General features: G+C 40.4%; 1 protein-coding gene across 1 annotated transcript in view; it reads left to right on the forward strand.

Moving 5' to 3' along the window:
- Positions 1-21,070, forward strand: part of epas1b (endothelial PAS domain protein 1b) — a 61,229-nt gene that overhangs the window by 35,426 nt on the left and 4,733 nt on the right. The window contains exons 5-15 of the mRNA XM_036573829.1: positions 544-656; positions 1,702-1,904; positions 9,649-9,755; positions 15,537-15,684; positions 16,409-16,617; positions 17,399-17,574; positions 17,690-17,803; positions 18,815-19,284; positions 19,404-19,506; positions 19,829-19,934; positions 20,809-20,958. Coding sequence (XP_036429722.1) covers positions 544-656; positions 1,702-1,904; positions 9,649-9,755; positions 15,537-15,684; positions 16,409-16,617; positions 17,399-17,574; positions 17,690-17,803; positions 18,815-19,284; positions 19,404-19,506; positions 19,829-19,934; positions 20,809-20,958 — 1,899 coding nt within the window. The remainder of the gene's footprint in view (positions 1-543; positions 657-1,701; positions 1,905-9,648; positions 9,756-15,536; positions 15,685-16,408; positions 16,618-17,398; positions 17,575-17,689; positions 17,804-18,814; positions 19,285-19,403; positions 19,507-19,828; positions 19,935-20,808; positions 20,959-21,070) is intronic.

Genomic DNA, 21,070 nt, shown 5'->3' on the forward strand with positions numbered 1-21,070 from the left:
GCCTAACCACCACCAACTGCCCTTCCCCTACCCCCACCACCCCAATAGCACTATGTTACTAATCTGCATGCCACCTAAGGCCCATTGGAGCCCAGCAGTTGAACTTTCACCCTGGAGTGGAGGTAGATGGAGTTTGTGTCCCTACTGCTGTGTTTAGGAACACAGGATGATTTTAACTAGCTCAAACCGCTGCTAGTGATGTCATCCCTCACACGGCTGATGTTTTAACATTCTTTACTCTGGAGGAAAAGGTCAAAGACAAACTTTACGCTCAGGAGCAAGAGTTACAGCACTTTCCTGACTAAAACACTGAGTACAAATTTGTATTTCATTCCCAGCTTCGCTGTTGCTCTTGGAATGTTTACACATCCTGCATGCAGCCGTAGAATGCCGCACCATAAACCAAACATTAAACAACATTTTTAAAAATCATTTAGAAGTTATTTAGCTTGGACAGTTCCCAGCATATAGAGCATCTCAGTGTGTTGCACCACACACAATCAAAAATCAAATGAAACGTTGGCTGTGTTTTTTTTGTTGCAGGTGTTGGCAAGAAAGGCAAAGAGCTGAGCACGGAGAGAGACTTCTTCATGAGAATGAAATGCACAGTGACGAATCGAGGGCGCACCGTCAACCTCAAATCAGCCAGCTGGAAGGTGTGTGGTGTTTCTGCTGAAGTGATCCTGAACTGATTTGGAGTGTCTTATTTTTAATGACTAATTTTCAAATATTCAAACGTGGAATATACTGAAAAAATAGTGCTTTGTATATGCGTGATTGACATGTTTCAGTCAGTCACCATCAATAAAATGTTACATCACCACAGTTGTTAGCTTTCTCTTTACTTGACCCATTTAAATTGTATAAATTCAAAGTGTTTTTCATTGTACAAAGAAAAGAAACAGGGAGGTGCGTAAGCAGCAAAGAAGATTAAAAAAATGAAACACAGAACATTTTCCCCCATCCCTTAACTTTTTCCTAGAAAAGAAAGAGAGGAAAGAGAACTGTCAGACAATTACAGACAATTAAATATTCCAGGAATATAGGACGGAAAAAGAGAGCTGGTATGCCTCGGATGTCTGGACAGTAAAGCGGATTTAAAGTATTTAAAACAGGTCCCCATGTGTCCCTAAACATTTTTGTAATGTAGACAAAAAGAATCAAGGGTATAAGTTTGTATTCAGAAGTGTGTTTGTTGGAGGAGATTCATATTGTTCTATTTTTGTTCTTTTTCTCCTGGCGTCCACTAATTTTTATGTTAACAAAAAGTCATAATTCCTTTTTACATGATAATTTTCCAACCTCTCTTTGTCCCCTAGAATTAATCAGGCTGTATTTGTTACTGTGCCTATAAGACTGATATATGTATATGAGCTCTGTTCTGACTGTCCTCCCTGCATTGTGCCTTTTTTTGGACTATATGGACTGAGGAGTGAACGTTTTGAAACTTTAACAGTGTTTACACACTATGTCAAATTTTTAAATATAAAAAAGTGAGAAAAATTCCATTAAAGTACAGCTAGCTTAATACTGGAGCAGCAAAGTCAAGTTCTGTATGGCAGCGGCTAAGTTTTGACTTGTGTCTCATTAAAAACTGGACTTTGAAAAGTGCCCCCTGGAAACTCCACCTGTGATAATAGTATATGTCATATGTCAAGCTTGGAGTGAGCTGTTTTTCTGACTCAGTCTTTGTCCCCTCAGGTCCTGCACTGTACGGGGCATCTGAAGGTGTATAACAGCTGCCCACCGCGTGTGCTATGTGGCTTTAAAGAGCCGCCCCTAACCTGTGTGGTGATGATGTGTGAACCCATCCCTCACCCCTCCAACATCGACACACCGCTCGACTGCAAAACCTTCCTCAGCCGACACAGCATGGACATGAAGTTCACCTACTGCGACGACAGGTAAGACGTACACACGTGCGGTCGAAAACGTGATGCATCCAATTTATTCAATTTAAATGTGATCATTTCCACATAAATAAAATATCCTTTACCAAAACCAAATGTAAACGCAAGATGATGTTCATGCAATATTTTTACAATATATTTCCAAAAATACATTATATGTGGGAATTATGTGCACATTTGAATCGATTAAATTCAGTGCATCACTTTTTTCAGTGTGCATGCTGTGAGGTAGAGCTAGAGATGGGTAATAGTCAATATTGGCATTTCATTTATTGTATTAATAGTTTAGCACTTAGTTGAAAAAAGGACAGATTGTAAAGTTCAAATGGTTGGATACAGTCTGTGTTTCTGTCTGTTTCTCTCTCTCTCTCTCTCTCTCTCTCTCTCTGCCAACAGCCAACCAGAGCAAGCCTTTGTACAGAGTATAATTTGACTTTAAATAGCTCTAATCAGTAGGTATCCTACTTGAATTGGACAACAACATCTAAAAATAGGTGACAATGAGAATTTAAGTGGAACAATAAGTGCAAAACAATTACAACCAAGAAAGGTGGTGTGTCCATAATTTGGCCACTTTGGTGTTAAAGCTGGTAGAATAACCATGAATGCAGATCTTGATTGACGACCATTTCCACAAAGTGGTATTAAAGGGCCCATCATGGAAACATAATTTCCCTTGCCCTTTTATGTGAATAAAGAATTAAAATTAAATACAATTTCATGCTTATTTTGCTAAAATAAACCCACACAAATGTCATATGTGGACCTCAGAGGGAAAAATAAAATACAATAAAATGTAGGATATGTGCCCTTTTACAGGTCCTTGAGAATGATTGAGACAAAATATGTAGGATTTTGAGGGGTGTATGACCAGAGAAGCTAGGCAGAAATTGTATGTTTATGCCACAACTCTTAGCAACACTAAAGTTGTTTTCAGCATTTATGTACTGTACTAAAGTCAATTTTTGACTGTATGGATGTTAAAAGAGTGATTATTTATCCTTTGCTGAAGTAAATATTGCAGTATGTTTTTTGCATATCATCCAGATCTAATACATGCACACATGCACATATATATTAGGGGTTTGCTCAGCTGGGTACTGGAGTGCTCAATTAACCATTCGAGGTGCCAGTGTTCCAATAATGAAATCACTTTTGGGGTATTCTTTACATTTCATCACATAAACATGGAGAAAAAAAGACCAGCAATTCAGTGAAACACTGATTTTATGTTTTATCATAAGTATAAAATGTGAAAGTTTTGATATTTGCTAGTGAATAAGTTATGCTATGCTTTCCTACTCTGAAACACGAGTGCCTTAATGTGAGCACGTTGTCAAGGATGCATTGCTAAGGAAATGACAGAGAAAACAGAGAAAGCGCGGCTTTAATCGGTGAATAGGCTGGGGTAGGTCCAGTTAAAACAGATTTCTCTGACAAACTAATATGTTGACACATGTTCCACTGAAGAGGAAGATGATGAGTCTCCTTTCATCGCTCGGTTTCAGCTGCAGTTTTAGCTCACGTTATGTTACTCATCCAGCATGAAAACCTACTGAGTTCCCTCAGCTATTTATACGCAATGAAACATGTTTTGAAATGTATTCCTCTTGGTGATGCTATGTTTTGTATAACACCAATTCTTTTATCTGACATGGTACAATTCTACATTAACTTCAACAGAAATGTGTTGTTTTTTTCTTTTCGTGGTTCTCCAGAGACCGGGTTCTCCTTAGAAATTCCCATACACACAAGCACACACCACCATAACAACACGGAACACAAAACACAGTTATGGAACAAATGAGGCTTGGGGGGAGGACCATCCCTGAACCTTCTGCTCCTCCCAATCTAATGCCCTGTAAATTCCCCTCTTAACCTTCTGTTTCCCCTGAAGAAGTTTTAGGAATCCTGATGACCACCCTTTCTCCTCCCTGACCCTCAGGTCTATCCTACCAGGGGTCCAGCCTTCTAGCTGTAAATAGATGCCACCCAAGTTCTCAGAACTTGGCTTCCTCACACAGGGTACAATCCGAATTTGTAAAGACACATGCAGCACATACACTTGCATACACGCAAACATGCATACAGAGTGCACATGGACATGCACAGGAGACATAAACTTTCATAAACTCTTCTTATAATTACTCACATCAAAAAATAAACCCATACCACAAGTCACATTAACGCCCCCAACACACACACACATGCACAAACACAGCAGGACCGTAGCTCTATCTGCAGCAGTGTAGTGGAAATAGCTTGTAACTTTCAAAGCTCCACCACATCTTTCAACCCCACTGTCAGTTACAACACAACATTTTCTCTCCACTTCCCTCACAAAGAGCAGCTTGTTTCTCCAATCACGCTGTTCAGAGAGGCTGCTGCCATGTTTCTCGCCGCTCCATGTGCACAGAAGCGTCAACATCACACAGCGGTGCCAAGCCTGTTCCTCCTGCAGAAGAATGCTGAGTCCTCCAGGCTCAGAGATCTAATGTGATTATATGGTTATGCAATACATTCGTGACAACATGGTTAAGCGTTAAGAGGTTATCATGCGAGCAGCCTGCGATATATGGGTCACTGGATATTATTTACTAAATTATAAACCTGCTTTTCAGCCTTATCTCCATGGTCAATATCCACTGACAGTGTGCACCTGTCTGTCAGCTTCTACTGCAAATGTGATTCAAGTAAATCAGTTTCTAATCTTTTATTAAGTTCAGAAAAAGTGTCAAAATCATTATTCGTGGTAATCCACCTTATAGTACAGGTGCAGCGCATAAGAGTTTATGTTGAAAAATGCCAGAGAATTCCTTTAAGATTAACAACTATAAGCCTGAAGGTTAAAGGGGAACTCAGTGGTTAACTTAAATGGTGCATTGTACAGAAACGTACAAGCTCTGATTTCTTTATAGTGGTTGTGATGGGAACCAGGGGTCACAATATCTACAGTGCAAATATAGCCATTTTATTTATAATGCAAAACCACCCGTGAACCTTCACGTGTCTCCTGAGTTTTTATATGTGATGAATGAATTTTTAAAAAAATGCATCAAGCAGCATACTTTAATTTTTTCATGTAATAATCTTTTGAAATGAAGTTTTTAGAGGTATTAGACTCTTCATATGTCTGGTTCCTATCACCACCACTGTGAACAATTCGTTTGTTTAACCGATAAAGTTAATTGATAAAGTTCTCTAGAACAGAGCATTTCAGATCAACCCACACTGAATGACTTTGTTTATATTCTAACAATTTAATTTGGCAGAAAATTTGAAAAATTCGGCAGAATTGTTCCTCAAAACCAGGAGCCAAATAAAGAAGCTGTTTCTACACTGTATGCTGAAAACATCAATTGGTTGGTCAAGAATAAACACAGTACATCAACACAGTTCTTGCTAAAAGAAGTAAAATAAAAGAAAGCATGTGCTGTGTAAGATTTTATTCAGGTGACATATGAGCATTTTGCTCAGCGCCCATTTATCCTTTAATAACCTGCTTTCTCACTGCTCTCATTTACTTTTAAAGACCATATTCTTCATTTTTCTTGTATCTTATTTTTTCCCTGAATTCCATTAAGAACTTTTATGTGGGTTTATGTACCAAAAACAATTATAGTTATTTTTAACATGACCATTTTGCAACCTCTCTTTATCCCTTACAATTAGTCTGTTTTTGTTACTGTGCCTTTAACGCTGATATATGTAAATTAGACTTGTTCTGATTGGCCATCTGGTTTTGTGGCTCCTTCAAAAAGCAGCCCAGACCGAAAAAATCCTTAAAACTTCAGTGTGAATGGACGGGCCTGAATAGGCAAATATATTTAAATTTGTTATTTTTTGTGACATCACAGAAACAGTGAATTCAAAACAGCCTTTTCTTGCAGCTTCTGTATGTGGACTGTATGGACTGGCGAGTGACCAGTACATTTTGAAATTTTAACAGTGTTCACTCTTTTATTTCAAGAAAGTGAGAAAAATATATGGTATGGTGATATGATGATGTGGGTCCAACAAGGCTGCAGATTTGTTTTATTAGTTTTTTTTTGTTGTATTTTTATTATTTTTGTTACAGTCTACCATTTTGAACAAGCAAACACTTGAATAGGAATATAGTTCGCAGTTCAGCCTCCATTTATTAATGCTCTGATGAAATAAATCAGTAATAAGCCATTTACACTTAGGAGCTATTACAGTGCATCCAACAATAAAAGCAGCATCATGCTTGTTTCATATAGTAACAGAAAACACAGAAAGCCCAATGTGAACATACATTCATTTATTTACTGTGGGTCAATTTTTCTGAGTTAAAGGGGACAAAGCCAAAATCTCTCCGTATATAGCAGGCGAGACGTTACGCAAGGTGAGATTAAGGAATCAATTGATTTTAAATCAAAAATGTATCTCTTTATAAGTGAACCTAAGAACCTCTTTAAACGTGAAATACGTGAGTAAATAATTAACAAAACTTTGACACCTTCTACAGTCATCAGTAGATTAGCAAATAATAGTGGAGCTTTAATAGTTTGTAGTTCTTAATGCAGTCTGTCAGTGTGGTGAATCATACAGAAAGGCAGTCGTGCTCCTGACTGGCAGGATGAAAGGCTGAGGTTTGGTAATGCTTTAGAGAGCAGGACTGAGGACAAAGGACGCAGGAATAAGCAAACAGAATTAGAGAGTTTTATTTGTGCTTTAACTTTCTGAAAAGTTCCACGGTGTTTAAGGACTTTGAAGCACGCAACGCTCCCTCCAGGGATCCGCATCTGGGTTGTGTACGAGAGGTGCTTGGTTCGCTTTTCCACATCGCTATCCAACAGTTAATATTATTATTATTATTATGTTGCCAGAACTGCACCGCAATTCTGTGGAAATTGGTCAGAAAATTGGCTTTTGGTCTAAGAGCCCAACATCGGTGGAGGCTGCAGTGTTTTTGACTAGGTGGCCCTGCGAGGTGTTCGTCATTTTCTCTTACCGTCCACTCAGGTGGAGTTATTTTCTTTGTGTATTAAAATCTGCTTTAACACAGGTGTCATTGCCTTTAAATCCCACTCAGTCAGACCCCCTCAGTGTGTGTCCATGATGCTGTGGGTGGTAGTCACTGTTCTTGATCATCAGTGATTCGACACGTAGCTGGAGAATATAGGGCTCTTTATTATGCGAGAGTTTTAGACTCTTTTTTCTCTCTTTCTGTCTCTCTGTCTGTCTCTTTCTCCTCTCTCTGTTGTTTCTCTCTTTCTTCTTCTCCATCTCTCTCATTCTCTCTTTTTCTTTGTTTCTCTCTCCAATCCTCTCTCTCTTTCTCCTTGTGTCTCTATATTTCCTTCTCTCCCCCAACAGAAGAACAATAATAATAGTAATAATAATAATAACAATACTAATAGATTATAAGCAGGTAAACAGAATATATCTTGTAGCTTCTTGTTTCTCTCCTTCTGTGCTCTCTCTCTCTCTCTCCTTCTCTCTCTGACTTTCTGTCTGTCTCTCTGTCTCTGTTTCTGTTTTTTCTCTTTCTGTCTTTGTCTCTCTCTCTATGTTTCTGTCTCTCTCTTTCTGTCTCACTCTCTCACTCTCCGTCTCTCTGTCTGGCTCTGTTTCCCTCTCCCTCTCTTTTTGTGTTTCTCTCTTTCTGTCTCTGTTTCTCTCTCTCTCCCTCTCTCTGTCTCTGTTACTTTCTCTCTGTTTCTCTCTCTCTCTATTTCTCTCTCTCTCTCTCTCTCTCTCTCTCTCTCTCTCTCTGTCTCTCTCTCTCCTTCTGTCTTTGTTTCTTTGTTTCTCTATTTTTCCTTCTCTCTGTCTCTCGCCCCTTTCTCTTTGTCTGCAGCTGTATGACTGTATATAACCTCTGTAAAAACCTCATGAGCCACAGACCGGAGCTCTTATACATACTACTTTAATGAAACACACACACACACACACACACACACACACACACACACACACACACACACACATACACACATTTTCACTCCGTTATCGACCTTTAGTACCTTGTGTTGCAAGAGAACAAACAAGCTGTGGTTTAGAAGCTCGTAAACATGCTTAGCTAGAGATTCTGAATGCTGAAAAGAGCAATACAACTGATTTCATGTGGGGATTATCATCAGTTAGTAAACACTTTTCACTGCTGGTGTGCTGTCCAGCTAATGATTCTTCACCCAGTCCAGCAGTGGCCATCCAATCACAATCAGTAGTTGATTCCAGCACATTCAGAGTTAAACGAAGGCTCCTCTCATTTACTGCGATTCAGCTGAAGTGAAGAGGATGAGGTAAGACTGGAGAGTGTTATCTGTCTTAGTGCACTGACCTTGCGACGGGAAAGTGGCATTAATCTTTCTCAGAACCACACAAACCCGCCGAAAATCCTCCGAAAATCAAGGTCATTAAGTTCTTATCCTCTGCTGACCAGACCATATGAAATGGATCATGATTAAATTGACTTGAAATATCCAGAGCTCAGCGAGTTCAAAGAGAACGAATAAAAAAAACTTGCGTTTTCAAATCACAGGCATGTGTTTGTGCGTGTTTTCATACATTTTTGGGGAAAATTTTGTAGGAAAACCAGAGAGACTGGTCTTACCTACAACGTTAGGATTAGGCGTAGGCTTACAAAGGTCTTATTACACATAGGGGCATTTACAGAATACATATGGGACATATATACAGTATTGAGCAAAAGTAAAGACCACCATCCATTTATTTAATTTGCAGGCAAAAAGGCCATTAAGTATAAAGTTTTTTAGTGTCAGGAAATTAATGTGTCAACTCTTTACCTCTCTAACAGCTTCCATTCTTTTCAGGAGGTTTGTTGATATTTTCCAAAACCTCCGAAGTTCAGTCTTAGAAGTTGGTTGCGTTTTGTGTTTCTCATAATCCAAGTATCCAAACACATTCAATGATATTGAGATCTGGACTCTGAGGTGGACAGTTAATTGTTCTGAGACAGTGTTGAGTTGTCTTCTCACAGTGGAAGGATAGACAGAAATAACTTTTTTTCAGATCTTACAAAGACAAAAGCTTTAAATCGCTGCTGTTGGGACAAAACCTCGTATCTCCATTTTTGTCATTATTCATTTTTTGACATAATTTAAAAAAGGCAGTTGTCCTTTCTCCATTTACTTCTGTCAAAAGTTGAGAATATTTTTCCCTGTCCTGTAAAGTTACTTTTTTGGAGATTTTGTTCCGACAGCAGCAAAATACTGTTCATCTATGGGGACAGTTTTGGTGGTCTACCAGGTCTTGCACGGTTGTTAGAAGTTCCATATTCTCTACACGTTTGGAAATTCCCATTTTTATCTATCACTTTCCTTTGACTTTCCTCTTCTTTACAAGAGTGGATTATCTTATATCTAATATCATCAGAAAAATCTTCTGAAAAATGAATACCTTTTACTCAATGGCCACTTTGTTTGGAAATATAACAAATGCATGGTGGTCCTTGACTTTTGCACAGTACTAAATACTCTTAAAAAGCTTCCTAAAAGGTTTTTGACTTGGTTCTAAGAAGAACCTTTAATTAATATTAACCCTACATGGAGGGTCTTTAAACTTTACCAAGGATCTTCACACAAATCTCATTTACAAAAATGATTCTTTAAAGAACCGTCCACAAAATGGTTCTTTAGGGAACCGAAGGTGATTCTCCTTTCACATTAAATCATTTTTCACATCCTGCTCATTCTTGATCCTGACAAGGTATTAAACAAGTGTGCATGTGTGTGTTTGTTTCCTCTTTCAGAGTGACTGAGTTGATAGGCTACAGTCCTGAAGATCTCCTGGGTCGCTCCGTGTACGAGTTCTACCACGCTCTCGACTCGGAAAGTGTCACCAAAAGCCACCAGAACTGTAAGCTCCTCCTCTGTTTTCCACATCAGTGCATTAGCTGCCCAGACCGGTACAAAAGCATCATGCTGACTGAGAGCCTCTCACTGTCTCTGTGTCTCGCTCTCTCTTTCTCTCTGACTCTCTGTCTCTGTCTATCTCGCTCACGCAGGCCCAGGGCAGAATTTCTGGGCAAAAAACAAAAATTCCGCCAGCATGCGAATCACATGACAGTTTTACAAAACACACACTGTACCCACGTGAGCAGAGCTGAAAGGCTGTGTGTGTGTGAGAGGAGGAGTCGGGGGTAAAGTGAGACAGTGCGTGATGTGATTAGAAAACAGAGTTTGGCGGCCTGCTTCTGAGAAAGCGCTGCGGAACAGGTCAGCTCAGGTGCTGCCGGCCGTGTTCCCAAGGTTTACGGTTTCAGCCCCGTCAAAAAGAACAAGGCCGAACACTCATCTCTGGGTGGAGCATCACAGACCAACACGCATTTACAGCAGCACTGCTGCTCAGGTGTGCTCTGTGTAGAGCCGTGATCATCTCTGTAATCTAGAGGCAGGTAAAAAATGTCAACAAATCTGTGGGCCAGAGAACACCTATGTTTTTATTTCCTTCTCAAACAACATTTTGCTATAACCCAAACTGGCCATGCCAAAACATAAACAGTACATTACCAGCACTTGTAGTAAACCTTGAACAGGTCACACAGCACTGCTGTGTCTGATCCACTCGTATCAGCACAACACACACTAACACACCACCACCACATCAGTGTTAGTGCATGCTGAGAATGATCCACCACCCAAATAGTACCTGCTCTGTGAGGGTCCATGGGGGTCCTGACTACTGAAGAACAGGGTAAAAGGGGGCTAACAAAGTATGCAGAGAAACAGATGGACTACAGTCTGTAATTGTAGAACTACAAAGTGCACCTATATAGTAAGTGGAGCTGATAAAATGGACAATGAGCGTAGAAACAAGGAGGTGGTCATAATGTTATGCCTGATCGGTGTGTATAGTGTTTATATTGGTTGAACTGCAGCTGAAACACAGCTATTGTGTTTGGTGATTTGACTGGTGTAGATTTGTGTAGAATGGGGTAGAATTGTAGTGTAACTGTTGTCCCATAGACTGTTGTTGGCGAAGGGAAGCACATTATGTTGCAGTGCATGCTGGGGGTTGTAGTGCAGCACCTTGTGAAAAGGGATAATTTTAATAGAAAATCAATAATTTTGCTGGCCTTGCGTTTGACATGCCAGCTAGGAGGGAACGTTGCCATAACTTTGGCTAACGTTACCTACAAGTTCTAATAATGTTTAAAGAAAAGCTTTCAGTATAATGTTCAAAGAACGTTTTAAGGGTGTTTAGCATTTGATGTTCCTGTAAGGTTACATGTCAACCAAGACATAATGTGTTAACGCAACATTTGGAGGATGTTTTAAGGATGTTGTCAGGGCCACAGATTATGTTACGTGATGATGTTTTTAGGGAACGTTCCCAGAAGACCATTCTGGGAACACTTTCCACTGAAAATGTTACTAGAACATGTGTGTAATATTCTCAGAACGTATTTAGAGCAAAAAAATTCTAGCTGGGATATGGGGTTTATAATGTGTCGTCAATTCGATTCAGACTCCAGATGACCATGTGGATAGTGTTTTTCCAGAAACGGCTAAACATTAACAGTAAACAGTCTTGGGAACGTCATAATGTGCTGCTCCTTTTGAAGCGTGTCTCTTATATGATTTGCTCACAGCCTTCCTCATATAACAATGCTGTCTTTTAGTGTACTGCAGTCTGTCTGAATGGCCGCTTGCATCTTATGCATTATAAAAGGTTTTGTTTCAAAGTAACCAATGCATCAGCTATAAAAATCCTAGATTTCCATGCATCCAGTTTTCCGTACCCATCCCAGCACACAGACATACAGACAAATGCCCAGACAGACAGCCACGGATGTAGACACGAATGCAGACTGAAACACTCACACATACATACACACCCGTTCTGCTGCACGTATTCTTTCACTGCCCCTCTCATAACACACAAGCGCATGCAGCCACTGACCTCTTTTCTCTTTTGCTTTCACAATGACCCTGAATCCCCGTCTATTGTGCTTTGCTTAATTAACCCTCACCACAAAGCTGCGTTAAGCCCACATCACAATGTGGCGGACTTTCAGACGGCACTGTACACCCGTCTGCCTAAAACAAACACCCCGGCGACTTCTTTTTCTTTCAGCTCCTCTCTTTTCCACACCTCTCTCCTTCTACTCTCAATCTTCTTTCCCTCACTGTCCCTTTGTCCTCTTTGACACCGATCTCTCGGTTTGCCTATTTGTCATGCTAAAGTGTTGCGGAAGCATTCACACTAGGCCCTAAGATGGGAAGTAACAAAGTCCAATAACATAGTTATTGTACAGTTTCCAAGTGTCTGTACTTGAGTTTTATCTTTTACTTACTGTATTTCAAAAGGAAAATATATAAATATGTTTGAAAACAGTTTTTTTTCACTCTACAATCTACACATTTTTCAAAATCATAAGGTGATGTTCATGTCATACACGTTCTAGTAGTTGATTAAGGGACAACTTCATAATAAATCTAAACTTAACAGATCAGAACAGAGATTAGTGAGTTCGGTTACTTTAGGTGCGCACATTATTGACACAGAGCTTAAACTGTGCACATGCAGCTGGTATAATCTCCATAGAAAAGCACTGCTGATAGAATGGGATAGTCAATGCCAGGCCTCAGCTTGCAACACAGCAACATCGGGCTGTGGAGCAGTGGAACTGCATTCCCTGGAGTGATGGAGTTCCATCCAATACCTTTGGGATGAGTTTGAATGCCATTCACAGAAGAGTCGAAGCTGTTATAGCAGCAAGGGGTGGGGGGGCAAACTCTTTATTAATACCCTTTATTTCAGAAGAAACATTAAATGAGCAGGTGCTGGCTGATTGCATACCTATGTGCAAGCAAAGAGTTGCATGTCAAAAAGAAAGAAAAAGGAAAGCTGTGTAGTGATGTAGAGGAGTGTAGTGAAATTCACTGTACAGACTAAAGTAGAGAAATGTGGTTAGGAACTTCTGTGTACAGAGTAATAGTAGAGAGTGATTAGAGAACTTCTCTGTATGGTGACCATGCCTACAAATACAGCAATATGGATGATAATTTAACCAATAGTAAGCCAGTGTTACAGAATGAGCAATAGTGTCACAAGCTATTCCTCCACTATTCCCCATTCTCTCTCTCTCTCTCTGGGATTATGTTTTGATAAGATTCATTTTAACTGGAAAATAACCCATTTCAAAAAAGGCCATTAGAAATGCTTATTCAGGTGTCTTACTTTTATTGCTTATAATTGCTTACTTTTATTGCTTTTATTGATTATTTTTGCATGTGAAAATGTTTTACTAGTACTTTTGTTTTTTTTTGTTTTTTTTTTGGGGGGGGGTGTCCAATTTTCCAGTTCTACCCATTAGTTAGGACTCCCCTCAGTCACACAGTACCACCAGCACTTGGAGGGCAAAGGCAAACACAAGCTTTCTCCGAGTCATGTGAAGCCACCACATTTTTTTCGAACTGCCGCTGACGCAGCATCTTTGGACAGCTAAACATGCTTTGAGGAGATCGCTAACCACCAGCTAACAGATAACTGCACTGGTTAGAATCACGCTGGGTGTTGTGGGGAGAAGGAGGGCCATCCTACCTACCTGGAGAGAGCGAGGCCAGTTGTGCGCTCTTGGATGGCTGTAGCATCACCAGGGATCGAACTCGCGATCCCAAGGCTTAGAGGGCTGGCCACTCAGTAGCCCAGTGCATTTATGTACATTCAGAGAATACAATGTTTATTTTCCTGTGCCATTTTGTATGCTACATGCTTTAAATCTGTGTTTGTGTTCTTCTACAGTCTTCAACTAGGTCGTCCTATCTGAAAAAAGGCACATTTGGGCATTACAGCTCCTCGGTGTCTTCCCATCAACACCCTCTCACTTTAATTTGTTTATCTCACTTTATCCAAACATGTGGAGGTGAAACTCAATATCTGGTGAGGTTTACAGACCCTGACTTGTCCGCACAGTGCGGGCGGGGACGGGCACTGAGGCCAGCAGGCCCCGGGGGCAGACAAATTGCATTTCGCATGCGCGTATGAGTTATGAGCGTGATTCAAAAGAGCCTTATTGGATTGGCTCTATTAGGGGCGACTGCAGCGGGCATTAGGATGTCTTGAATCCCATTATGGGTGACTTGTGACAGGAGAGATAAGAGCATCGAGTTGACCATGGCTGGCGCTCCCTCGCTTCGGCCAGGTGTCCCAGATTGCCCCCTAATCAGATGCTGGAGGTGGAGTGGCTTCTATCCGCGGTGACGTTAACGTGCAATTAGGGCCCTTTCATTGTGTGTTGAGGAGAGGAAGAGAGACCAGCAAAGCAAGTGTTGATCTGGATTGGATTTGTTGAAAGGGAAGGAGAGAAAGGCTCGCCTTTTGTGCACGCGTATGTGTCTTGACCACTGGATGAAACCTTATGAATAAACAACTCGTTTAGTCGCCCCTTCGGCATTGGACCATGAACTGTGCCCATGCATCAATGCCGCTAGTACTAAGCTTATCACGCTTATCGGAGAACACACAGACAAACACACACGCTCGGTAGCATGTCGTACATCGCGTCGCGGCGGCAGCACCAAGGCCGCGGGCTCCTCAGAGAAAGGGCCCTCTGTGCGGCTAGCTTTCCGGCTGTGTGGACACAGACGGCTGAGTGGCTGGGCCAACGTGACTGGGCTGCAGAGAAGCACATGCGCTGGTCTGGGTTAATCCTGCCCGGAGTGAACCCTGCGACCCCAGGCCCACTGCTTTCCCACGCCAGACTTGGACCAAGTTCAGGCCAGAAGAGCCACAGAGACAGCCTGTCAAAACTTCTATCAGCCGCTTCGTACTGATCTGTGGCTCTGCGGCTGTCTCGCTCTCAGCCCCACTTTCCTGTCAGTCTGTCTGTCTGTCTGTATGTCTGCCTGTGTGTGAGTCAGCTCTGCTTCTGCCTCACCAGAGGGGGTGACTTGTTTTAGACTGCAGTGTGTGTACATGCAACTAGCCTTTCTAATATTTAGGCCATTAAACTTATTCTTCACTTATTAAAGGGGTCATAAACATATTGAAAAACATATTGTATCTCACTCACTCCGCAGACCATTTGTGGAAACTAAGCTGCAAAACCAGCCTGTTTTGAATTTGTTATTTTTGTGCTGTCGCAACAACTTATTGACATATATCTGCCTATTAAGCCTACAGCAGTTTAGCTCTGCCTGTTCATGCTGAAGTTAAAAGGAGCGGTTCAGCTTGGACTGCCTTTTGAATGAGGCTCAATCAGAACAGGGCTTGTTTATGAACAAAAGTCTTAAGGGTCTCAAAAGTCTCAAAAACACCTGTTTAATTTGAAAATAAATAAAAAAACTGTTTAATTTGAACCCCTTAACAAGCTATATTACACACTTCTATAACCATTAGTTTGTGTTGAAGTCCTTGTAGCAGCTGAATAATAAGCCTTTGTATGTAATAAGCCTGGTTTGTTAAGAGGCTAAGGGATAAAGAGGTCATGTAAAATGAATCCTGACAGTTTTGGGTCCATAAAACCCCATGAATGTCGTAAGTCGGTGTTAGGGCAAAAAAAAACCACACAAAACGCAGAATATGGGTTCTTTGAAACTGCTATAAAACTGATGTGTAAGTTATTAGAGTTATGAGAGAACTCTTCTTTTTTCTCCACTCTCCCTCTCTCTCTTTGTCTCTCCCTCTCTGCAGTATGCACAAAAGGGCAGGCAGTGAGTGGTCAGTACCGGATGTTGGCCAAGCATGGGGGCTACGTTTGGATGGAGACGCAGGGCACGGTCATCTACAACAGCCGCAACTCGCAGCCACAGTGCATTGTGTGCGTCAATTATGTGCTGAGGTGGGTAGAATTTCAATCCCTTAAAGGGCTCATATCATGAAACAACTATTTTTTTTCCAATAAAAGTTTGTTGTAGTATATAAATATTCTTTCGAAATGAACTGTTCACTCCCCAGTTCGTACTGACCATATCTGGGTACTAAGCTGCAAAAGCTTGTCTTAAAAACAGTGTTTTTGTGATGTCACAAAAATAAGCACACTTACCTATGTCCATCTATTCAGCCAACATCAGTTAAGCCCGCCCATTCGTACTGAAGTTATATGGAGTGTTTCAGCCTGGACTTTTTTTAGTGAGGCTCAATACAGGATGGCCAATCAGAACAAAGCTCATTTACATATATAAGTCACATATATAAGGGCACAATAACAAAAACAGTCTAATTTAGTTTAATTCTGAGGGATTAAGAGAGGTTGGTAAATGATTGTGTAAAAGTGAATTATGACTTTTTGGTATGTAAAACATAAACCTCATAAACGGACCTCAGCAAATAAAACAAACTGCAAGAGTGACTTAGGATATGGGCCTGTTCAGCAAGCATAATGCTCACTTATGTGTCTTATCATCCAGTAAGTACTATGAAAGTAATATATACAAAGTTATATTCAGTAGTTATGAGGGTGAAGAATGAAAGTGTGGACCACATACAGGTCCAGTTTAAGAGGCTGTGAAAAACTATCACAGAGGATGTTTTCATTCTTCTTGCCTCCCTTTCTCATTTCACAGTGACATTGAGGAGAAGTCCACGGTCTTCTCCATAGACCAGAACGAGTCTTGTTTCAAGACTCACCATATGAGCAGTTTCTTCAGCCAGGCCGGATCTGCCAGGGCCAACGACACCGGCGGAGCTCTCTTCACCAAACTCAAAGAGGAGCCTGAGGATCTAACCCACCTGGCACCCACACCCGGAGATACCATTATTGCTCTTGACTTTGGTAAGGCCTAGATAAGCTTGTCCATGCAGGACATCCTGCAATACGCTACTGTTCAAAAGTTTGGAACCACTGCAATTTAATATAAACTCTGAAATATATTTTTAGATGTTTTATTCATATTTTAAGCCTTTTGAAATGTTTTTAAATGATGAATTACATACCATAATTATTGTAATGATGGATTTCTAGTGTATATATATATATATATATATATATATATATATATATATATATATATATATATATATATATATATATATATATATATTGTTGTTGTCCAAAAAAAGGACAAGTCAATCTCCATGTTTTTGATTTTCAGTTTTCTACACTTTTGAACTCAGCAACTGCCCTTTATGTTGTGTGAAAATTTCATGATGAATGAATCAACTTTCTTTCTAATTTCTAACGATGTACATATATATACATATAAAACAATATCTGTCCAAAGAAAAACAAATATCTCCAAAATATTTATACTTTACAAGAGAAAGCAAACACACACACACACACACACACATACTGACCAGCCACTTCATTAAGTACACCTTGTGTCCACACTCTTTGTCCATTTTAACAGCTCCACTTACCATGTTGGTACACTTTGTAGTTCTACAATTACAGACTGTAGTCAGTCTGTTTCTCTGCCTAGTCCCAATTTTACCCTGTTCTTCAGTGGTCACAATCCCCACAGGACCACCACAATGCAAGTATTATTTAGGTGGAGGATCATAGTGTGGGCATTGTCCACACTACAGTACTATCAATGTCTTTTACATTGCAGGTCGTCCTCCATATGAAGATTACCCAGTATGCAAAAAAGTGACTGCCGCTCACTCAGTTGATGAGGGCCACAAACCAAGCTTTGCCAGAGACAGACCCAACATGGCCGCCACCTTCTCCGTACCTCAGGCTCCACCTCCCAGCAGTGCCACTCCCAGCCTGAGCAGCTGCTCCACAGTAAGCCTTCCACAAGCCTTTAAATGGGCTCTTCAATTATCCAGATTATTAGAGTATTAAGTTTGATTTAAACACTTTTCATTCTGATTCTTAGTGGTTTTATCATGTTCCACAGCCAAGCAGCCCAGGAGATTACTACAGCTCAGTGGACAATGACCTGAAGGTGGAGCTCACTGAGAAACTGTTTGCTCTGGACACACAGGAGACAAAGACCTCCTGCAGCCAAGAGGTAGGAACATATAAGCCACAAAGTGTCTGTTAGACTTCAAAGTAATTGGAGTTAAAAAAGTTGTAACATTCTGACTTGATCATTAGATTTTTTCACACCCTTTATAACCTTGCACTTATGGGAATATGTTGGGCACTAACAACCTGTGACCTCATTTCCTTTTTCATTTTTCCTGGACAGTTTTGCACAATAATAGCAGTTTGTAGATGAATTTAGGTTAAATATAATATCACTAATGACCTGAAGTGCAATGTGGTCCAAAAGTCTGAGATCACATTGAAAACCTGAGATGTGTTTTTTTATTCAAACCTGGAAATAAACAACAGAAAGTTTTAGAATTGTAAAAAACTCTGAAATTCATGTATGAATTTTAATGATTCTACTTTTTACTCAAATTGTCATGTTGATAATTTATAATTTGTAAGAAAAACTTTGTATTGAATTAGAAAAAAGAATGCAAAATAGAAGCATTTTCACAAGTGGTTTCATACTGTTGGACCCCTCTGTATGTAAGAAAGACTGGAGAATCACACCTGCATTTAAGCGTCAAGTAATATATTTTTGGCTGGTATTAAAAGACACACAAAAAACACCCTTAGAAGTCTATAATGTTGTTATTGTTATTTAGCCATACTGTTTAAATGTAACATAATTATTTTCATAGTTAATTACACAGTGAATTATATGCATTCAATTTACATTCCGCACTGGCAGATTTGAGTCTGCACTTCTGCACTTCTTTTTTTGGTGTGAAACGATGAAAAATAGCATGGCAAAAATAAAAGGGAACATTTTTCCTTCTGTCAGCAACTTAGTATTTGCATGGTACTTACATATGCAAATGTGGATTGATTAAAAGTTTAGAATTCTCACCTTCTACAGAATTTCTCGATTTGTTTTTCTAAATAATGGTGAATAATGAAGAAGAATGGTGATAACTACAAATTCTAAATGTTGTCTCATCTGTTTGTATATTCCTAGCTCAACTCTGACCTCTCTTCTGCCTTTCAGACTGACCTAAGTGATCTGGATCTGGAAACGCTGGCTCCTTACATCCCGATGGATGGCGAAGACTTCCAGCTGAATCCCATCTGCCCGGAGGACACTCCATCAGAGGCTGCTGCTCTGGGGGCCTTTCAGCAGAGTTTCAGCAACATTGCCAGCCTCTTCCAGCCCCTAAACTCTCCTACACCCGGCCACTTTCAGCCTAGCCTGTGCTCTGCAGAGGAGAAACAAAGGCCCAGTGGTGGCTCTGTGGACCCCTGGCCTGCCATAGCGTACGGCGGCCCCATACAACTCCCCCCCTACCATGACCCAGCGAGTACACCTCTTTCTTCTATGGGTGGGCGTCAGAATCTGCAATGGCCGCCTGACCCTCCGTTAAATTATGCGAACGCCAAAGCTAGCTTGATAGACTCTTTGGCTACAAACCGGTCCTGCCAAGCTGTGCCAGTGAGTCGGATGCCCCTCCACAAGCAAAGGTGAAGCAGAGCTCTTTGGACTGATTCTGAACATATTTCTCTTGGCCGTGTGTCGGAACTGTGTTTGCAGTGATGCTATCTTTGCAGTCAGTGAAAGTAATGACTGTGTTGTTTGGCAGGTCTGTGGAGAAATTTGGGCCTAGCGAGGCCTACAGAGACATGAGCCCAGCTCGGCTCGCAATAGCAAACAGCATGAAGCGCTCATTCTCACAGATGACCATGGTGAGTGCTTTTAGGTGCCTTGACCCTTTAAACCTACTTTGTGCCATTTTCTAACTATCATAGACCTCACACAGTTGTGTGGTTTTATTTTGGATGGTATTCTAACACAGAGTTTAGCAAAATACGCCCCCAAAATTGACAAGAACCTATAAGTGACTTTAGAAAAATATCTCAATATATACTTAGGTATACAGCTCTGCAATGCTGCACGTATATCTTGTATATAGCAAGAATATGGACCTGGGGGTCCCTGCAATAGTTTTGGAAAATACTGTTCTAGTGGCCTGTTTAAGTCAATGTGGATTATTTGCGTATTCTGCAGGGCGAAGCGTCTGCTACTAAGCCACCAGAGATGATATGGAAGAGGATGAGGAATGAAAGCTGTGCCATCTTGGACAGGAAGTCTCACAGCACCAGTGCCTTATCAGGTAAAGAGACCTTCATGTGACTATGAGAAATACTTACAAAGACACCAACCCTACAGCACAGCAATGAATAATGCTGAAGCAGCATATCGCTGCTGTCGGAACAAAACCTTGTATCTCCATTTTTGTCGTTTTTCAGTTTTTGACATAGTTTGAAAGGACCTGTTGTCCTTTACATTGTGTTCTTTACAGGACTGACTCAAAATTGCTTGGAAAAGCATCTGGTTCGATTGACATACATTAAAAGTAGAGTATGTTTTTCCTTCTCCTGTAAAGTTCTCATTTTGGAGATACAAGCTTTTGTTCCGACAACAACGATATGCAGTCTGAAATAGACAAGCAAGATGCTGAAACCCATCAGGGGGTTCAGATCTCCCATATCTGTGTAATTCCACCACAGTCATTTGATAACCATGTATGTCCATTTTCAATTGATTTTTATTTTTACATCATTTAAGCACAACACTTGTTCTTTTTGTGAACATTTCATGATGATTGAGCCAATAGAAATGGTCCAAAATCACTTGGAATAACATCTCGTTACATTAACTTACATTTTGTTAGAACGTTGATGATCTACAGAATAGTAGTTATTGAGTATGTCAGATAAGCTATTAAGTAATTCCTAGTAGTTACTGAATAAGCCATGAGTTTAATCATTTAATAATAAGCTTTTAAGGGATTAAGGCTTGAAAGGCTTGAAAGAATTTGTCAACTTGACTACTAAACTTTGACCACTTTGGTATCACAATGTGGTAGTCCATAATAGAGTTTGGGGCCTATGTCATATTTTTTTGTACAGTGGAAAATTTCTACATTTCTGCTTTAATTTTGTTACTAAATGAATATTGAAATGCATTATGTCTTTTCTATGCAGATAAAGGCATGGTCCCACCGGGTGGCATGGACCACCAGCACAGGAAAACCCTGTATCCACGTAATCAAATAGGACTGGCAGAAAAGCTCTACCCAGAACAATACTGCAACTACAGAGAATACAACATGCTACCCAGCACAAAAATGGAAGGTGAGCTCACACTGTGTGTTTCTGATTTAGTAGCGTAGAGTATCTGCTGTTTTAGGAATAATCAGTCAGAAGAAGTATGAATTGGACTGCGTCTGTGGACCCGACTATGTAT

This window comes from Colossoma macropomum, unplaced genomic scaffold (assembly GCF_904425465.1).
Source record: "Colossoma macropomum unplaced genomic scaffold, Colossoma_macropomum, whole genome shotgun sequence".
In the NCBI taxonomy this organism is placed as follows: Eukaryota; Metazoa; Chordata; class Actinopteri; order Characiformes; family Serrasalmidae; genus Colossoma; species Colossoma macropomum.